Source organism: Penicillium paradoxum (genome assembly GCF_028828445.1).
Source record: "Penicillium paradoxum strain IBT 22861 chromosome Unknown utg000003l_segment0_segment0, whole genome shotgun sequence".
Lineage (NCBI taxonomy): Eukaryota > Fungi > Ascomycota > Eurotiomycetes > Eurotiales > Aspergillaceae > Penicillium > Penicillium paradoxum.
The window spans coordinates 955,961-975,886 of record NW_026643181.1 but is presented as its reverse complement, the minus strand read 5'-3'; the positions used below and the strand labels follow the sequence as shown (position 1 = coordinate 975,886).

The 19,926-nt window shown below is 50.7% G+C and overlaps 9 protein-coding genes across 9 annotated transcripts; 3 read left to right on the top strand and 6 right to left on the bottom strand.

Annotated features, from left to right (window-relative positions):
- Positions 1-164: 164 nt before the first annotated feature.
- On the bottom strand, positions 165-1,312 carry N7457_002270 (cupin domain-containing protein; the record flags this gene model as incomplete). The annotated part of the gene is made up of 3 exons (XM_057173316.1): positions 165-469; positions 542-976; positions 1,066-1,312. 3 exons carry the CDS (start codon positions 1,310-1,312, stop codon positions 165-167), a joined length of 987 nt encoding a protein of 328 aa, XP_057033467.1.
- Positions 1,313-1,584: 272 nt separating this feature from the next.
- N7457_002269 (uncharacterized protein) lies at positions 1,585-3,298 on the top strand (the record flags this gene model as incomplete). Its single annotated transcript, XM_057173315.1, has 7 exons — positions 1,585-1,632; positions 1,691-1,882; positions 1,940-2,294; positions 2,348-2,504; positions 2,556-2,711; positions 2,767-2,906; positions 2,961-3,298. 7 exons carry the CDS (start codon positions 1,585-1,587, stop codon positions 3,296-3,298), a joined length of 1,386 nt encoding a protein of 461 aa, XP_057033466.1.
- Positions 3,299-4,009: 711 nt separating this feature from the next.
- N7457_002268 (fumarylacetoacetate hydrolase family protein) lies at positions 4,010-5,115 on the top strand (the record flags this gene model as incomplete). Its single annotated transcript, XM_057173314.1, has 4 exons — positions 4,010-4,286; positions 4,342-4,478; positions 4,566-4,935; positions 5,009-5,115. 4 exons carry the CDS (start codon positions 4,010-4,012, stop codon positions 5,113-5,115), a joined length of 891 nt encoding a protein of 296 aa, XP_057033465.1.
- Positions 5,116-6,087: 972 nt separating this feature from the next.
- Positions 6,088-6,981, bottom strand: N7457_002267 (RlpA-like double-psi beta-barrel domain-containing protein; the record flags this gene model as incomplete). Its single annotated transcript, XM_057173313.1, has 1 exon — positions 6,088-6,981. The coding sequence occupies one exon, from the start codon at positions 6,979-6,981 to the stop codon at positions 6,088-6,090; it is 894 nt and encodes a 297-aa protein (XP_057033464.1).
- A 2,585-nt stretch (positions 6,982-9,566) lies between these two features.
- Positions 9,567-12,338, bottom strand: N7457_002266 (ribonucleotide-diphosphate reductase subunit RNR1; the record flags this gene model as incomplete). The annotated part of the gene is made up of 3 exons (XM_057173312.1): positions 9,567-11,966; positions 12,023-12,180; positions 12,320-12,338. The coding sequence occupies 3 exons, from the start codon at positions 12,336-12,338 to the stop codon at positions 9,567-9,569; spliced, it is 2,577 nt and encodes an 858-aa protein (XP_057033463.1).
- Positions 12,339-13,410: 1,072 nt separating this feature from the next.
- Positions 13,411-14,117, bottom strand: N7457_002265 (putative GPI anchored cell wall protein; the record flags this gene model as incomplete). The annotated part of the gene is made up of 3 exons (XM_057173311.1): positions 13,411-13,730; positions 13,797-13,942; positions 14,017-14,117. 3 exons carry the CDS (start codon positions 14,115-14,117, stop codon positions 13,411-13,413), a joined length of 567 nt encoding a protein of 188 aa, XP_057033462.1.
- A 988-nt stretch (positions 14,118-15,105) lies between these two features.
- N7457_002264 (kinase-related protein) lies at positions 15,106-15,964 on the bottom strand (the record flags this gene model as incomplete). The annotated part of the gene is made up of 2 exons (XM_057173310.1): positions 15,106-15,782; positions 15,925-15,964. The coding sequence occupies 2 exons, from the start codon at positions 15,962-15,964 to the stop codon at positions 15,106-15,108; spliced, it is 717 nt and encodes a 238-aa protein (XP_057033461.1).
- Positions 15,965-16,742: 778 nt separating this feature from the next.
- N7457_002263 (uncharacterized protein) lies at positions 16,743-18,020 on the bottom strand (the record flags this gene model as incomplete). Its single annotated transcript, XM_057173309.1, has 1 exon — positions 16,743-18,020. One exon carries the CDS (start codon positions 18,018-18,020, stop codon positions 16,743-16,745), a length of 1,278 nt encoding a protein of 425 aa, XP_057033460.1.
- Positions 18,021-18,508: 488 nt separating this feature from the next.
- On the top strand, positions 18,509-19,750 carry N7457_002262 (dihydrofolate synthase; the record flags this gene model as incomplete). The annotated part of the gene is made up of 1 exon (XM_057173308.1): positions 18,509-19,750. One exon carries the CDS (start codon positions 18,509-18,511, stop codon positions 19,748-19,750), a length of 1,242 nt encoding a protein of 413 aa, XP_057033459.1.
- Between the last annotated feature and the right edge of the window lie 176 nt (positions 19,751-19,926).

Genomic DNA, 19,926 nt, shown 5'->3' with positions numbered 1-19,926 from the left:
AGTTTTCCATGGCTGTGCTTAGGGTGAAAAGTGTCTTGATTTGTTATTCCTTTATTGTGAAGTTCCATATATTCAGCTGGAGCTGTTTTCTATTCTGTCGTTTGATCGATGTTTCCACGACTCGTCGGCTCTGCATATTCGAACATGCCATGCTAAGGCTTTATTTACTCGTCCACAAGGGACTCAACATCCATATCCTCCGAGCGATAGAATCCCAGCGCATCAATCATGGGCTTATCGTCAAACCGGTACAGATAAACGGACTCTTCAGCATCCGCAAAGTGCTGGTACTTATACCAAGCCGGAATACAGAAGGTATCACCCTGCTCCCAGCTATACTCCTTGTCACCAATGGTCGAGCGTCCTTTACCGGTGATGACATGGTAGACAGCAGACGTAGTTTCCCTGCGGGACGGTGAAGCCTTTGCTGCGGAAATTCGCTCAGCACAACCTCCAAGGACGCGACTCACTTAATACGCCATTAGCCATCTGTTCACCCACAGAGTAGAAAAACAGAAACAAAAAGAAACAAAAGACATACCTTCATATCCATCATCCTTCAAATATCTCTTCGAAACCCAGTCCCCAGCGACGCCATCCAACTTCTCCTTCATGGTAACCCACGGGAAAACCAACGGCGAAGTAGTGCTGTCAACATCCTCTGCGGGATACCGGGGCTTATCAAAGTGCTCCACGAAGTGTACAGGGAAGTGTCTGAAATTAGGCAGGTCTAGACCATCCAGCCACACCATAGGTCCAGAACCATCTTTTCCGTGGTCATGGTAGTTCCAGGTGGGAGTGAGGATGACATCTCCACGCTGCATCTTGATGCGACGGCCGTGCACAGCGGTGAAACCGCCCTGGCCTTCGATGATGAAACGCATGGCAAAGGCTGTGTGTCGGTGTGCGCGCGCAGTCTCATTGCGCATCACAAGCTGCAGGCCGGCGTAGAGAGTGTCGGTGGTGAAGGGTGCATCTTAGAGATATGTTAGAAACCAATATACTGGTTTTAAATTCGCAGATGATAAAATACAACGCAAATTCAAATTATAGCTTTGTACTTACCGCGAGCTGGGTTGGTGAGCATCAAGACTCGGCGCTCGGCCTGTTCAGCGGGCACGAGCTTGCCAGCGCGCTCCAGATTGGGTCTGATAGCGCTGTACTTCCAGACATTGGGAATAGTTGTTGGGTTTGGCGCTGCGGGGTTCAGACGTGCCATCTGCTTCCACAGAGGGAGGGTCTTGCTTGCCTCGAGGTCAGCGAGAAGCTGCTCCTCTGTGTCAGCGATGGTTTCCACTTGAGTTGAAGACATGTTTGAGGCTATTCTTGTTTTGATCTGATAATGAAAGAGATCTAATGAAACAGATCTTTGGATTGTATTGCCTGATGCTATGGAGAAACGATCCTTAAAATATATCTCAAACACTTCGTGGAATTTCCGCTTCTTGGTGATGTCCGGGGAAGGATCGGGTGGGCTTCCCCGGTGCGTGTCTCCAACCGAGGGGCCATAAAGGCGATGATCCGACGATATGCACTGGTGACAAACTTCTATTTCTCTTTGGACTAGTAGTGGCAGTTAGCAAGATGGGTTCCAATGAACAGGCCAATGGCCACGCTCAGCCGACGTTGAAGGTGAGTCGCTCATCCCGAAACGGCAATGTGAGATTCCCGTCCACTAATGAGCCAATAGGCCCCAACATATCCCAGCAACTGCCTCGCCTTCCTAGATGATCTCTCAGCATATGAAAATTCTCTACCTGCGCAGGTCCGGCTGAACATTATCGTCGTCGGTGCCGGACTGGGTGGACTAGCCACAGCCATCGCCCTTGCAAGTTCCGGCCACACTGTGACAGTTTACGAACAAGCACAGCAGCTTGGAGAAGTAAATACTACATCCTTCACTCTTTTGCTATGATCCAAATCTAATAACTTATTCCAGGTCGGCGCCGGAATTCAAATCCCATCCAACTCAACCCGTCTCCTAAGCAGACTCGGCCTAGATCCATACTTGAAAGAGTATGTGACCGAGCCTGAATATATTTCTTTCCGACGCTGGCAGTCAGGAGATGTCATTGGCCTTACACCACTCATTCCAAATTTCCGGAAACAATTCGACGCTCCATACTATGTGATCCACCGCGCAAATTTCCACTCTGCGTTGCACAAACGTGCTTTGGACCTTGGTGTGACGGTCAAAGTTGCTTCACGCGTTGTGGAGTATAATGTCGAAGAGCGAAGCATTACTCTTGAGAACGGTGAATCTGCTTCAGCAGATTTGATAGTTGCGGCAGATGGTATATATTCTCATACTCTTATCACAGATGGGCTGGTATTAATTATCTACTAGGAGTCAAGTCAGTCGCTCGTGGAACCCTCGACAAGAGCGACAAGCCCTCGGTCAACAAGACTGGATTTGCAGCTTATCGGGCTACGGTGGATGTTGAGCGCATTAAGGAAGACCCGGAGCTTTCCTGGCTGTTGGAGAAACCAGCTCTGAATATCTGGTCGGTACGACTTATGAATAAACTCCCTTAGTTTGACTGACATTTTGCTAGGATTGGTGATCAGCGCCACGTAATGACATACACTATTGGAGCCGGCAAATCGTTCAACATGGTTCTTTCGCATCCAGATGACAGTGAGCCTTCAACCTGGGACCAGGCGACTGCTATCAGCGATATGCGACGCGAATTCCAAGGATGGGACAGCCGGTATGATAATAAAGGATTCCTCTCTTTCGTCATTCTCTAATTAACATCTCTGTAGACTCGAAAAGATTATCGGACTCATTAACAAAACTATCAAATGGCCACTGATCAGTGGAGTACCTTTATCCCGCTGGGTGAATGGTCGGGTACTGATTCTGGGAGATGCAGCACATGCAATGCTGCCTTATATGTCACAAGGTAAGCCCCGAATCACAGTCTACACCTATAGAAGAAGTTCCTAATCCTCCACAGGCGCGGCAATGGCCGTCGAAGATGGCGCAGCATTGGCCCGATCTCTGTCCAAAATCGAGAACGCTGCAGACATTCCCAAAGCGTTGGAAGTCTTTGAGCAGGTCCGCATTGAACGAGCTGGAATGATGCAGGAGGCAAGCCTGTTAAATGGAAAGCTCTGGCACTTTGCCGATGGGGCGCTTCAGCAAGCCCGTGATGCAGCCATGAAGCCGGAGACTCTGGGGTTGCCATTTAGTCACAGTCCTAACCAATGGAGTGACCCGGCGACCCAGATGTGGTGCTATGGATATGATGCTGAGCAAGAAATTGATCGAGCTTGGGCGAAGTTGACATTGTAGATATTGTTTTTATAGAGAATACATGTTTTTGTGCGACTATCTATGAGGTACACACCTCGAACTAGTCTTCTTCTCTCTCCGAGTCTTCACAATCTTCCACTCTCTCTTCTTCCCTCTCACTTTATCAACGTGTCGGTCATGGATATCTAGTCCAGGCCATCCTTACAGACAAAAAGAGAAAACACCACCGTGAAAGTTTTCCGTGTTTGCCTTGCTCTGTCATGGATTATATGACGCTGACGCCACTGGTTCCACGACTAGTAAAATGGAAGAGAAAGCGGATAATACAAACGATCGGCTTCAGACTTTCGATCAAACAGGTGACCTGAAGTTTGAAAGGGAGCGACACGGTGACAGATCGAAGAAGAGAACAAGGCCTTCCATACTAGCCATCGAGCCGTACAACACGAGGCCATGGAAAATGCTTTCGTCTAGAATCATCCGTGAGCCCATATGCCTTAGACCAAGCTACTACACACATACAACTACTCCGTATCCAGACAGCAATACCCCAAATTTCCCCCGCATCCTCCCTCTCGGCAACATCGCAACCCCCAACGCGGAACAGCACCCGACATACCCGATCTATCCCCAGCAGCAATCACGACAGTAAAGAGCCATATAACCCCTCAATCCCCAGATAAATACCCCTCTAGACGCATTTCCAGTTCAATTGAAGCAGCTGCAAAAGAATCTCCAAAATAAATCAAAATGTCTCTCCCGTGGAAACGCCTAATCCGCTTCATCGCAACCGACGGCCGCACCCTGCGCGGCGAACCAATCCTCCCAACACCAACCACAGACCTAGGCCTCATCACCGAATCCGACAAGCTGCAAGCGCGCATCATTGAAGGCGAAGACATCTACGACACCACCGGCAAGACGCGAGTCACCGATGAAATCGTCTCCGTGAAGACCATTCTCGGCCCGTTGGCGCAGGCCGATGTACCGATTCTCCGATGTGTTGGGCTGAACTATGCAAAGCACAGTACGTCCGAAATCACATTTCATAAGAAATATAAAAACTGAGTACGTGATTCTAGTCAAGGAAGCCGGCCGCACCCCGCCCCCTTTTCCATTCATCTTCTTCAAGCCGAACACGACAATCCACGACCACGGCGCGCCAGTCGTGATTCCCAAGATTGCTCAGGATGAGCAGGCAGATTACGAGGGCGAGCTGGTGAGAAAAACCCTTCCTCTTTCTATACCCTAAGCACCCATATACTACATACAATATCCACATACTTTATACTAACATACACCAAAGTGCCTGGTAATCGGCACCGACGCCAAGAACGTCTCACCCAAAGACGCCCTCTCCTACGTCGCCGCCTACACAGTCGGCAACGACATCTCCTCGCGCAAGCTGCAGCGGGATCCCGCCTTTGCAGGCCGTGTGCCACAGTGGGGATTCTCCAAGGGGTTTGATACCTTTGCGCCGCTAGGCCAGTGTCTCGTTGCAGGCAGCGAGATCGCCGATCCCAGCACCCTGCAGCTGAAGACAGTTATTGATGGGGACGTGAGACAGGAGGAGGGCGTAGCGGATTTGTTATTTGATTGTGCGTATATTGTGTCGTATTTGTCACAGGGTACGACGTTGCAGAAGGGCAGTGTGATCATGACGGGGACGCCGGGTGGTGAGTACCTGTCCTTTTCGCTTTTCTTTTTTTTAGGCTGCAAAAGGGAGTGGGCTGACTCGTATACTTCCAGGTGTTGGCGCTGGCCTGAATCCGCCTAGGTATCTCGTTCCGGGAACGCAGATGGATGTTTCGATTAGTGGGATTGGGACTTTGCGGAATAATGTGGTTTTTGAGTAGATTGGATTATCCATATGTTGAAGGGTGGGGACAATACTATAGACACAATCAGTATAGACATTGCTGGAGGGCCAGTCTATGCATCTCCAAATTTAGGACCATGCTAAAGAACTCTTTACGCCGCATATCATGGCTTGGCCGAGGGAATAGGCGCGAAATTGGGCATTCAAAGCCTGAAGTGAGGCGCAGTTTCACGCATGGACCAATATAGCCCACTAGCCTTGCTTTGCTGTAGTTCTTTTGCCGTTTTGGGCCTCGGAATTCGGAGCTCAGAAGGGGAAAGGGGGCACTACAAATGCGATACATCGTAATAAGTATGGAGAAGGTGGGGACAAATAGTCCGTGTCTACTGTAGTCAAAAGAAGACTATTGAAGCAAAAATTAATGAGGGAAACGAATTTCATTCATGGACTCTCAGTGCCCTTGGATACACCATTCTGGTTGTTTTTTTAGGGTTTTCGTGTCACGAGCATGATCTTCGTAGTCATCATTTCTCTGTCGCATTTGCATGTTCGAGATCTCGTCAAGAGAGTCAGATCGTTCATGACTTGCCAGCATGCGCAGGGATCGTAAGCATATGTTTATGGCCGAATGGGGTCCACCATAGGGTAGTATTGCACAAGCATTGAGAAGAAAATTCTATGAACATTGAAGGGGGTAAATCATGAATGCGGTCCACTCGGGACACGCTAAATGGCAAAAAAAAGAAAAAGGGTTATCTCGAGAGAGTGAACGAAGGGTAAAAAATGGGCCCTGTCTTTGCGAGAATTGAAGGATTGAGTTCTCGGAAAGACCGGGAAAGAAGTGTAGAAAAGAAACCACCCGAAATTGATGGGACGAAAGTGAAAAGGGGGAAAAAAAGAGGAAGAGTCGTCAAGACCATATCCACTTGCGCAATCTACCAGAGATGTCTCCATTGTTCATATTCATACTCGTGGTCAACAACACTAATGTGCGCGGTCGATGCAGCGTTTAGTGGATGAACCACTTAGCACCGCTGACACGGCCCTCGTCCATAGAAGCGAGCTGGCCGAAGAAGTGACGAGACAAGTCAACGGAGGTGTTGTCGCAGCCCATGCACTTGTCAACGACGGTACCAGTGGCGGTCTGACCATTGTAGGTGATGGTCACGGTCTTGCCGCAGTCGCTGTCCTTCATGATACCGACGGGCAGGGCAAGGACGTTCTCGACAGTGCCGTCATTGGTGGTGCCGCAAGAGCTGGGGTTGGTGGAGGTGGTGGCAGTGTCGTAGAAGGTGATCATGCCGTCGCAAGGAGAACCCTCGGAGCAAACGCCAGTGTGACCACCGCTGATGCTGCTGGTGATAGTCTCGATCTGGTTGGTGGTTGCACGGGCGGTGGCAGCTGGTGCAGGAGCGGTCCAGGCCTCGGCGGTAGAGGTGGGAGCAGTGGGAGCAGTGGAGACCTCGGTAGGAGCGGGAGCAGGCGCAGGGGCGACGGAGGAGGTCTCAACTTCGACAACGGGGGCAGGAGCAGAGTAGGCTTCAGCCTCCACAGTGGGGGCAGGAGCGGGAGCAGAGGTCTCGGCCTTCACGGTGGGAGCGGGAGCTGGGGTGGCAGTGGTAGTCGAAGAAGTGGTAGGCGCGGGCTTCTCGGCCTCCTTGGGAGCCTCAACAGTAGGGGCAGGGGCAGCAGTTGTGGTGGCAGCGGCGTGGGCGACGATGGGCACGACGGTGGCAGTGGGAGCGGCCTGAGTGGGATAGATGGTGGTGGTGACATCGACGGTGGTCCAAACGATATCAGTGACGGTCTCCCAAACGACAGCGCGTTTGGCAATGGGAGCCGAGTAGCCAGTCATGGCGAAGAGAGCGCCAGCGAGGGCGAGAGTCTTGGTGATAGGAGCCATTGCGATTGAATCGGAATAGGTTATCGAGGGAGTGTGTGGTTATTCAAAGGATTGAAGGATTGATCGCTGCACAGCAGGAAACAGGAATGTCGGCACTCAAAAGGAGCGTGAGTGCGGAATGAAAGTAGAAAGGAAGGAATGGGACCGTTGAGGCTGGAATAAAGAGAGAAAGGATGAAGGGGAAGGGGATTGATTTTATAAAAACCCGTGGAGGTAAGGCCCCAATGCAGATCCACCTAAACCCACAACCAAACCGGTGGTCTCAAACAAGCCACGATCCAGTACTCCATACGGAGTACAACGCACAGCTTCCTTTTACCCTTTCGGTTTTTCGTTTCGAAAGTACTCCGTACATCTGAGAAAACGTTATCCTAGCCAGGTACCCGAACCGGACGCCCCGGGCGAATCCCATTGGCAAAGCCGAGAGGCACCCTGTGCGCCACGGCCTCTTTTTCTCCCCTAATCTCCTCCGGGGATAGGCCCACGGGTGTTTCAGCCGATCGAGCGAGCCAAGGGTCTGGCAGCTCACATGTTGCCTCTCGTACCTGACAGTCTGGTACCTGAGTGGACCGCGCCACTGGAAGATTCTTGAGGATACCATATCCGCCTTTTCTTACCTCTACTCCCTACGAAGTCCGGAAGTACAGGCTATGAAGCATCTGAATGCCCGTTCTATGATCTCATCTCTCTTCAGTCGTGTTTCAAACGACACACTGCATCCCTTTGTCTGCGGTCGCGAGTCACCAAGGAGGGACTGGTCAGATTACTGCAGTGTGCCTTTTCGCAGTCTGACGTGTGTCGCGACACCATTAAGCGATACGATTGGACAATGCCGGGGACAAAGATTTTCGAGCCAATCCAGCTGCCACCGGTCCTCGTATGGGAGTTGTACTCGTAATTAACTGCTCTCCACTATCAACGGTCTGGACTTGGTCTAAGTTTTCGAGCCATTTTTTAGTGGGAAAATAGTGCCGATCCTGGTCCGGAGTACGGAGTACGGAGATTCTATCAATTTTGCGATCATACCATTGAGGCGCTGGTGTTCTTGGTTTTAGTTCTAGACTTCGCACTGTCAAGGGTCCACTGTCACATACAACATCCAGCTACTCCGTACAAAGTGCCATCGTCGGACTGTATCCACTACCCCTCCCAGCCCTAAGCCCCAGCAGTAAACCCCCGCGCAAAATGGAGGGCACAGGGACTGGATCATGAAATGCGCCAACGCCGGGTGCAAACCCGATATGATCAGGGTTCTGACTGTGTATCTATAACCCCCTGCCCCGTACTCCGTACAAGCCCATGCAGTTATATCTTCGATCGCAAGTACCTCGTACCATTCTAGACCCAACCATCCCCCTCTTCCTGAAGGACCCTGTCGCACCGCCAAATACACGGTACGGAACACAGACTCGGGACTTCGGTTGCCATAGGTCGCCACCCTGGACATTTCTCGTCCAGTCCCCTCCACTCCACCGGACCGAAGATCTCCCCAGATTAGGACGGGGTGACCATGGTTTACTGAGGATGCATTGCCGCATTGGAATTGAGCGAATTGGATGCCGTGGCGGTTGCCATTGAGTACTCCGTGCATACTGTAGATAATGTGGCATGCTATAGGGCTATTCTGGTCATTGTCTTAGAATACGGGGCCTAGATTCGACATATCTCAGATAAACATAGAATGTCAATTTTTAGCTCATTCTCATTATTGGACTCCGTGCTCCGTCGTGTGCCTGGAATGGAGATCTAAGATCTCGATGAAAGAATGCCATCCGTGGACTCGGTTCAGCACAAAGAGCAGAGTTTTTCGTTCGAAATAAACTTTCTTCGAATGGATGATGCAAAGAATGTCCCGGCAATGAAGATTTGACCAAACAGGCTCTTGTGAGGAGTACGCTGTGGCGAAAATGGAGGGCAAAAAGCAAACGATGAGGCATGTGGCTTGTCCGAGAGCCCCCTCGAACCAGCCGAGAATAGTTGACGGCTCTCAGCGGAAGAGTTTGAAAGCCGTTTGAGCTTTCATTGCAGGATCCTGCTTTTCCGGTGGCCAAAGGATTTGTCCCGGTCTGTTGCCTGTCGGTTTAAACTCGTGATCTTAGCCTCCGGTCTTGTTTTTTGACATCGCCGGATTGGGAGATGGGATCCGTTTGGTGCCGGTGGCTGAGAAGGACGACTCTCGGAGAAGTTCGGTTTGCCCTCGGTTTGCCTTCGGTTTACATGGGTTACTTGCAGGATGACCTCGATGGTGGATAGGTTTCGGGTTGGCGGCAACGAATCCAGGATAGACTGTGATAGGAAGGGGGAGACTGAAGTTGGTGACGTTAGGGTTGTCAAACAAGGCATCCGGATACAAGATATACATACACACTTTACAAAGGATGGAATGAAGAACGTAATAAGTATTTTAAGTAAAGATAAGAAAATCCAGAAAAGATCATAAACCCACGCCGAAACACACCGACAAAGAAAAAGGGGGAAAACAGTCCATCAAAATCATCATATGGGTACACGTGAGAAGTCACGATTCAAAGCGTGACCATGCGCAAAACACAAGAAACATCCAAAAACATTAAAGACAACCAAGTCTAACCCTGGCACATGATGCAGGCATCCTTGTTCTCGATGCTGCACTGGAGAGCAGCGTCTGAGTAGATGTCACCCTCAATGGCCTTGCTCTCAGCATCTTCGGGCTGATCCGCTGCACCATCGATCTGAGCCTCGGCAGCGGCAACAGGCGCAACAACAGTGCGCGAGCTCTCCTCAACTGGGGCAATGACCTTGGCGGTAACAACCTCGGCCTCGTTGGTACGGGGAATGGCCGAGTACGCGGAGGCACCAGTACCGACGGTACGCTTCTTGGAGCGAGCAACGTTAGTGTCCTCAACCAAGAGCTGCTCCTGGTCGACGGTGAACTGGATGGGGGCCGAAGCGGCCATGGTACGCAGGTAGTACATGCCGGTCTTGAGACCCATCTTCCAGCCGGCGAAGTGCATGCTGGTGAGCTTGCCCATGGTAGGCTCCTTCAGGTGAATGTTGAGCGACTGCGACTGGTCAATGTAGGCACCACGGTCGGCGGCCATCTGCAGGATGTTGCGCTGAGAAATTTCCCAGACAGTCTTGTACAAAGCCTTGATATCGGCGGGGATATTGGGAATGTTTTGAACAGAGCCACCGTCAGCGATGATGCGGTTCTTCATGTTGTCGGACCACAGGCCGAGATCGACCAGGTCCTTCAGGAGCCAGGGGTTGACAACCTGGAACTCACCGGCCAGGACACGGCGGGAGTAAATGTTGGAGGTGTAGGGCTCGAAGCACTCGTTGAAGCCCAGGATCTGACTAGTACTGGCAGTGGGCATGGGGGCGACCAGCAGACTGTTGCGGACACCAGTCTCGGCGATCTTGGCCTTCAGAGAAGCCCAGTCCCAGAGGTCAGTGGGGGTGCGGTCCCACATATCGTACTGGAGGATACCCTGCGAGACGGGAGAACCGGGGTAGGTCTCGTATGTACCAAGCTTCTTGGCAATTTCGGCGGAAGCAGTCAAGGCACCGTGGTAGATAGTCTCGAAAATCTGGATGTTGAGCTGTCTAGCCTCAGGAGAGTCGAAAGGCAGACGCAGAGCCAAGAAAGCATCAGCAAGACCGTTGACACCCAGGGCAATGGGGCGGTGACGGAAGTTGCTCTTCTTCGCCTCGGGGACGGGGTAGTAGTTGATGTCGATGATCTTGTTCAGGTTGTGAACGAGGACCTGCACAACCTCGTGGAGCTTGCCAAAGTCATACTCGCCGCGGGCGGAATCGACGAAGGTGGGAAGGGCAAGGGAAGCCAAGTTGCAGACGGCCACCTCATCAGGGGCACTGTACTCGATGATCTCGGTGCACAGGTTGGAGCTGCGAATGGTACCCAGGTTCTTCTGGTTGCTCTTCTTGTTGCAAGCGTCCTTGTAGAGCATGAAGGGGTTACCGGTCTCGGTCTGGGCCTCAAGGATAGCATACCAGAGCTTCTGGGCCTTGATTGTCTTACGGCCACGGCCCTCCTGCTCGTACTTCTCGTAGAGAGCCTCGAACTCGTCACCGTAGACATCAGCGAGGCCGGGAGCCTCGTTGGGGCAGAAGAGAGTCCAGTCACCGTTGGCCTCGACACGCTTCATGAAGAGATCGGGAGTCCACAAAGCGTAGAAAAGGTCACGGGCACGAACCTCCTCCTTACCGTGGTTCTTGCGAAGATCGAGGAACTCGAACACATCAGCGTGCCACGGCTCCAAGTAAATGGCAAAGGCACCAGGGCGCTTGTTACCACCCTGGTCGACATAGCGAGCGGTGTTGTTGAACACACGGAGCATAGGGACGATGCCATTGGAGGAACCATTGGTTCCGCTGATGTAAGAGCCGGTAGCACGAATGCGGTGGACGTTCAAACCGATACCACCAGCAGTCTTGGAGATCATGGCACAGGTCTTGAGGGTGTCGTAGATACCCTCAATGCTGTCTGCAGTCACATCGACCAGGAAGCAAGATGCAAGCTGGGGTTGAGGGGTGGCAGCATTGAATAGAGTTGGGGAGGCGTGAGTGAAGTACTTCTGAGACATCAAGTGGTATGTCTCGATAGCCTTCTCAATGTCCTCACCGTGAATTCCGACAGCAACACGCATCAGCAAGTGCTGGGGACGCTCAGCAACGTTGCCGTTAATTCGGAGAAGGTATGAACGCTCGAGGGTCTTGAATCCGAAGAAGTTGTAGTTGAAGTCACGGTCGTACACAATAGCGGAGTTGAGCTCCTCGGCGTGCTTCATGACAATCTCGTAGTGTTCCTTTGAGATCATGGGAGCAGGCTTGTTGTTCTTCGGGTTCACATAGTGGTAAAGATCCGAGATAACCATGGAGAACTGCTTTTTTGTTTGCTTGTGAAGGTTGGAGACGGCGATACGTGCGGCCAAAATGGCGTAGTCGGGGTGTGTAACGGTCATGTATGCAGCAGTCTCGGCAGCCTGAAGTTCAATTATTAGCATTGGTCCGAAAGCGGATCCCAAGCGAGCCAACTGACCAAGTTATCCAGCTCAATGGTGCCAACACCCTGGTAGACACCAGAGATGACCTTCTGGGTGATGGCTGCGGCATCAATGTGCTCGGGGTCAAGGCCATAACAGAGCCTCGAGACACGTGCTGTAATCTTATCGAATTGCACGCGTTCTTTGCGTCCATCTGCATTTTATATCCATGTTAGTTCTAGCTCTTCACGCGTGTGGCAAGCTGGGTGGGTGTGGCAAGATGCAGATAGCAAAAGCTATCTCTCGCCACCAATCCTCCCCGCCGAATATCAGACAATTGTGTATGCACTTACCTCTCTTGTAGACGAACATTTTGGATAGTGGCGGTGTGGGAGTAGGGGCTGAAAAGAATAGAACAAGGTGAATGGGGTATCAAGATCAAGAGAGTAAGAGTATTGAAATGGTATTATAGTATTGAGAAAGGGTGAGAAGATGGATGTATGAAGCCCGTGGAGGGGTGTGAGAAGAAGAAGAGACCAGAGGGGCAGAGGAATCTTTGGTTGCCGAGTGGACGCGTTGTCTTTTCGCGTGCCCGCGTTTTTTCAGCTTACCAACAAGACCGACCGGCTCCACTCTAATTCTTCCAATCCTCTATCCTGCCAGGCAGAAAACATCAATTTATGCCACATCCAGTTAGCGCCTAGTGTTTAACGATCTTAGCGTGGGTTGACTAGCGGGGATAGAGAAGGCGGTGTGAGTCAGAGACAGGCGGTGAGTCCAGGCCTTACAGGGTAATTGCAGGTCGCGAGTGGTCACGTGAGTACGCGATAGTTGCCCTTGGTCTCGGAAGGGCTGTCGCCGAACGGCCTGAAGCATTCCGAGCTCAGATGATTTTTAAATGATATTGTTGAGTCAATCTTAGACAACTGGATGTTTACGCCTCTTTGACTCAACAAAATATTCAACCCCTGCTCGCTTGGTCGTAACCCTTACAGCGTTCTGCATCTATGGGATAGATCTACATATGATCTTCCAACCAAGGGGCCCGTAGGGCCTTACGAGCGTTCATACTCTCGTAGAGGATAGTACAAATAGTCGGCATTTGGCATATTTGGGATATTATACGAAGTAACAGGCCTTTCTTTGCATCCTTCTGAATCTCCACATGAACTAGTAGGTAGCAACTGAGGCGGGTATAGGGGCTTTCAAGACTGTTCTATGGGAGATTGCAAGGCACATAAATCAATGCGATTTTGGCAAATAAGAAGATAAAAGCTCAAGGGACTCGAAGATCGATAAGATACGAGCAAAACATATTAGACACTTCAAACCAGATCCCTGAACAAGGATGATTCAAATCAGTTCGAAAGCAGCGACATCGAGGATAGTAAACTATGCTCGGAGCGATAATCGCAGTTGGGTGCTTTCAGCTGATGTTAAGTTCTCACAGCAAAGCAGCAGCGCCGATGAAGAACGCGGCAACAAATGTAGTCGCGGAGAATTGGCGGTCGGACGAAGCAGCGTTGAAGGTTGAGGTGGGGGAAGAGGCAGCACCAGACGTAGAGCTGCCAGTGCTGGAGCCAGCGCTACCAGAAGCAGAGCTGGAAGTGCCGGTGGCGCTAGCAGATGAGCCAGTAGCAGTAGAGGAGCCAGAGGAGACCGCGGTGACGAAGCCAGTGGCAGTAGAGCTGCCAGAAGTGCCGGTAGCGGTAGCGGTAGCAGTACCAGTAGCAGTACCAGTAGCGGCGGTGGTAGTAGAGGCCGCTAGAAATGGTTAGTGATCGACTCAGTGATGTAACGTGCTTTCGGGTAATATGTGCCAATCCTTACCAACTTTGTGGCCGAGCTGGGCGCAGTTGCTAGCGAAGAACTTCAGGGAGGCATCGCTATTGGGGCAGCTCTTGGAGATTTCGGACTGGATCTTGCTGGCGCTAGAACCACAGATAGTCTTGGAATCGGCCGGGTTGGGCTGATCGCTATAAATCATCAAACATCAGTTCTAGACTCCACATGGGCCCCCATTCCATTCCTTCCATTCTTCCACACCTACCCAATGATCTTGAGAACACAGGCCGGAGTTTGGGTAGTCGCAGTCACGACGTTAGCCAAAGCCAAGATGGCAACGGCGAAGATGGATTTGTTGAAGAGCATGATGAAGGATTGGAAGTGATTGGGTTGGTAAAGGATTGGATGCAAGATCGCACAGCGAGTCGAGACGAGTTAAAAAGAGTGTGGAGCTAAAGAGCGACTGGATTGAGAGAGTGGACGAAAAGTGAAAGACAAAGAGTGACGAAGTGGAAGGAAGATCAGGTCTTGACCAGAAGGAACGGGGGGAAATCGGGCAACTGCAGTTTCGTCGCAATCTGGAAGCCGCGATGAGGGTCGGTAATCTTACATTAAGGACCCTTGCTGGAAAGTACTCCAATACGGCGTGCTTCATATAAAGTGTACTTTACAGTACCCGTTATTTACATACACATTGTATTTTCTTCCCCATGACTTGTTGCACTTGACGCCTAAAGAGGACTAGCGTCAGGGACTCGGCCCCAGGTACAGGAGAAGCGTCGGTTCCTCTGAATGTACATGTTATGTCGTACATGAGACAGTCAATTGTCCTACACAACAATCTAAAATGATCATCTTCATCTCAGGGGTAGTATTCAAAAGGATTTTAGGTGAGACAACTCATTATCCCCCATTACTTTGGAGTGTCTTAGTGGCTGATCCAGATGAGGATTAGGGGACTCAGGCTCTATTAATAACTTCGGCTTCCTTCAAGTCAAGGGACGTAGGACAGTAATTAAACACAATACCAGATAGACATATCCATCAACCTACCAGCATTACTGCCCCACCAGGTGGCGATCTCTACAACTATTACAGTCCAGCCCTAGAGGGAAGGAGGTTCATATCTTACTCATGTGTTGTACGGGGATACTATTCCCGTGTAATGCGCCGAGAGGATTTAGAAAGTCAACATATTTCCGGAACACTCATATCAGCATAATATTCACAGGTCTGTGTACATCATGACGACTTTATATCAACATAAACATGGCATTCAAACGTCCCAAAGTTGCCCACCTGGGCAGGTGGAAGCTCCAGCTCATCCATCAGTCATCAATTATTCGTGCCGAGGTCATGACTTCTCCCAAACGGGATCAAAAATACTAAAAACAACCTCTTGCACCGGCAGTCTCTCGTCCACAATCTCCCTCCCATTAACCAGATCGTTCTCTCTGGCCCTCTTGTCCGCTTCGTGCTCATCCTTAGCGATGCCAGCCCTAACATGCCTCGAAATCAACCTCTTCCTCGCAACCTCAAAATCAACTTCCACAAACCAAAGTTCATCCATCAATGCAGCCGCCGTATTCCACGGCTCCCGATTCAAGCTAAGATAATTCCCTTCGAAAAACAGGACCCGACAGTCGGCCGGAATGGCAATATCCCCATCAACGGGGTCCTTAATAGCATGGTCAAAGCTGGGGGCGTAGAGATTGCCTGTATGTTTTGTCACCGGCTGTCGCAGAGCCTGCACGAGCGAAAGAAACTTCTCTCCATCAAAAGTGAATGCAGCACCTCGTCGTGCGGCCGCATATACAGGGTCTGGCATGGCAGCCAGCTGTGCGCGAGTCAGATGGTACCCGTCCATTGGGAGGGCGCTGGCTATCGAAGTTGGCAGAGTTGGGTTCTCGGATGCATAGATCTTATTAATCCGTGATGCCATCATTGTTGCCAGACCAGTCTTTCCGGAACCTGGTATGCCGCTGATAGCGATCATCAGGCGCGCATTGTCTGGGATTGAGCAGAATTTTGCTGGGGTGGTTTGTTAGCGTTTTGGACGTAGCGAGCGTAGTTCTGACGAATCTTCATAGGTTTGGAAAGAACAGAAGCCATGTTTCAAGCTTATGCTTGTTTTCCTGGTTTAGAGTTATGTAGATCGGGCTGTTTCACTTACCCCAGGTCTTGTTGACAAGGTGATCTACCTGTTGATCCATGGTTGTTGAAATGTGGACAAGATCACGCTGCAATCAAGCGTACAGGATACTGATCGGGGTTATCCTTGGAGGAGAACAGAGCAGTCTCTCGTCCCTAGGTGGGCTCAAAGTATCTTCCTGTGGTGGTTGCGCAAGGACTTGTGATACAAAGCGCTTGGGTATTGCAGATCGAGGTGGTTGCAGTACGCAGTCAATTTGGGAGACTGCAGTTTGCGGAGACCTTTTACGGTTCTGGCCGTTGGTTACCGGTGTTTCTGAGTTGTTGGACTATGCGAGCTACCCAGGTACTTCCAGTTCCCAGATAGCGTATTGGCGGGGCTCTGCATGACTGAGTCGAGTGGGGACTGGTGTACTCCGATACGTCACCGAACCGGCCAGTTGGTTGTTGCGGAACAGGCACAGCCAAAAGTTGGCATAGCATTTCTTATATTCCTATCTGGATGGGGAAGATGATGCGCAAACTATACATCCAAGGGTTTGGAGGAAAAGCTCAGAAAAATATTCCTTGGGGAGGTCACCGTTGACGCCTATTTGTACAATGATATTAAACGATAATTAGGAACAAGTAAATCTGACAAAATATGGATACAAGAATGTTAAATCATTCGCCGAGACAGCCTCGAAGAATCTCCTAACGCCATAACAAAGGGCACGAGTTTTGCAACCAGTGCAATATCTGAATCACACCCATTCCGAAAAAAACCTAGTAAAAAACCTGAAACGCCACGCCAATGTCGCCAATGCCAAACCCTGTATCATTCAATAACAGGAGCGAAGCTCAATTATCGGGGCGGTTTGTTCGAGAAGGTCCTTCGGTATCTGTGGAGTCCATGCTAGCATTGAGACTAGGGTCAAGAGTACGCGCGAGACCAACTGCCGCCCACCAGTCATCGGTAATATCCCGACGGCGGGCAAGTCGATCGATCATGACCTGCCAGCGCTGGAGATCCGCTCCGTCTTGATGGTGGTCGGATAGAGACACTGCGAATGCAGGGACAGGAGGATGATTACTGAAAGTTGAAGGTTGACTGTGGAAACGTCGATTTGAAGAAGGTATGCTTGGGCCCCGTCGCATGAGCTCGTTGTAACTGAAAGGTGCTTCTTCGTCATCGGAGGAATCGAAATCACAAGGGTTGACATTGTCCGGGTACGGATCAAGACCAAAATGAGCGCGAGCAACACCCATGGCCACTGGCATGCCATGGGGTAGGTTGATAGCGCTCCGAGAGAGAACAGTGCGGGATACATCGGGAGCAGAAGAGTTCGAGGTGAAAGATGCGTCAGTCGAAGGCAGAGTTGCGTCAGGAGTGATTGTCGCTAGCAGTGTCTCCCATGAATCACTTTCACGATCTCCGTCAGGGCTAGGACTACGCAAGCGATCCCCAAGCCCATCAATCAGCGAATCCCGGCTTGGTCGAGTTTGTGTGTTGCTAGACCGAGCATCACGTATCTCCGGCGGAAAGAACGCATTAGCGGGAGGCTGAGGATGGAGCTCACTGTCGTTCATAGGAGCGAGGATCTGAGTGTGAATATCTCTGCCACGCATGGGTGGAAGACGAACGCCGCTATCCGAAGGGGTTGTAGTATTGATGGCGTAATTGAAGGCCGGAGCGAAATTCGGTGTAAGAGAGGGACTACCATGAACAATTCGGGCCTGGCCGTCCATACGACTGAGCAGGTTAGCCAAGGCAGGATCACGAGAGCTTCTGTTGCGCCGGCTGCCTGTCTCTGCCTGTCGGGGTACACTCGCGCGTGGATTGGCCCGGTTGAGGGCCTCCCGCTCGGCCTGCTCCAGAGTCACTGAATCTATTCCGGTTTCACTGGATCCATTGGGGGGAATGAAAGAGAAACGTGGCACACGTCGAGGTTCGCCAGCGTCACGTCGGAGTTCATCAATGATTTGTGAATGAAACGAAGATAGGATACCGGAGCGGCGCGCGCGGGAGCTAGTGTGGCGCGAGGATGGTCCACGGCGAATGGGCGAGCGTGCAGCAGCAGAGATATCCTTTTCCAAAGCAGACCTGGATGCCTCGGCCTTGGAAGGCTCACGCCACATCCTGTATAGAAGTCAGCATTATACTTTGAGACATGCGACATTATGCGCGCTAATATAAGAGAGCAATGATTTACGGGATACCCATTTCGCTTTATGCGCGAGGCAGAATGAAGAAAAAAAAATCGATGAAAATAAAAGAGGGACAAGTAACAGCTCAAAAAAAAAGACGATGATGAAACAAGGAGACGCGACTTGCGATAAAGGTGGGGATGGGTAATGGAGACGGGGGTGATTGGGGGTTTTTTTGGCAAAGTTGGAGGCCTGAGGCTGGGGCGCCTCGAACATCACGTGGATCCGGTTCTCCGCCACACAGTAAGCTCCGACCTTGGGGTTCAAAGGTAAACGACATTAGCCAACAGTAATTTTGTCTTTGTCTTGATTCTTGACAATGATACCTTAAAGTTTTGGTACCGCCTGTCATTATTTGATATTGCCCTCCTGACAATGTCAATTGACCTCAAGATTCTCATTACGCTACACCCGGAGGAATGATTGAACTTGGATTGAGTCGAGTCGCGAGCCTGCTCCAGCAGACTACGCTCTCATGGAAGGCCATTCATATTGCCGGGACCAATGGTAAAGGTTCTATCAGCGCCTACCTTTCGCATTTGTTGTCCACTGGCGGAGTGCGTTGCGGCCGCTTCACTTCCCCGCATCTGATTGATCGGTGGGACTGCATTACAATTGGCGAGAAAGTCGTTCAGGAATCTCTGTTCCGCCAAATTGAAGACCAGGTCAAACTACGAAACCAAACCCTGGGTATCGGTGCCTCCGAATTCGAGTTGTTGACCGCTACGGCATTCGAGATATTCAACCATGAACAGGTTGAAGTCGGTGTGGTTGAAGTGGGCATGGGAGGCCGCCTAGATGCCACGAACATTCTGGACAATGTTCTTGTCTCGGTCATTACAAAGATAGGAATGGACCACCAAGCTTTCCTTGGATCAACAATCGGGGAGATTGCTCGTGAAAAGGCAGGCATCCTCAAGCCTGGAGTCCCCTGTGTGGTAGACAATACAAACTGTCAGGAGGTGATTGAAACTGTGAAAGGTCGTATCCAAGAACTGGGTATTGATGCCTCTTTTGTGTCACCCGCACGGGTCTCTGAACAAATTCCGGCACTTGCCCCTTACTTCAAGGATCTTGATCTAGAGCCTCACCAGCAAGAGAACATGTGCTGCGCAGTATCTGCCCTTCGTCTTGCTCTTTCTCAAGTCCGGCCTCAAATGGATGCTTTCTCATTGCTCCCATATTTGGCTTATGTAAAGTGGCCTGGCCGTTTGCAAAAGATCGTTCTTCAGCCTTTGATTGGTCGTGCAGAGCCGATTCTGCTTGATGGTGCTCACAATGCACAATCTGCTGAGGTCCTGGGAAAGTATGTGGATCGCAAGATGCGTACTCGACACGACCCGGTGACTTGGGTTGTTGCCGCATCAAGTGGAAAGGACCTTGCTGGAGTCTTTGGCTCCATTATCCGCCCTGGGGATCACATTGCCACTGCTGAGTTTGGTCCAGTAGATGGAATGCCATGGGTGCAGCCAACTAAAGCCAAAGAGCTCGCTTCCTCTATTCAAGCTATTCAAGGCATTGGGCAAGTCCAAAGCTTTGAAGGCGATTTACTCCCTGCTCTCCAGTGGGCCAGTGAGAAGGCTCACGGGGGTCCTCTTGTCATTGCTGGTAGCTTATACCTTGTTTCCGATGTCCTACGCCTCCTTCGTTCCGAGAAATGATACCCTATCTAGATCGGTTCGATCTACCTGATCTATATTGCTTGTAAATAATAGAACGCCGAATGCCAACAACAAAATATCGTTGCTAGTTCAACAGCTTATTGTCACAAATAATTTACGAGTCTAACTGTAATCATACGGTTTAATCTAAGTTAATAAAGAAGAGTATCCCAGTC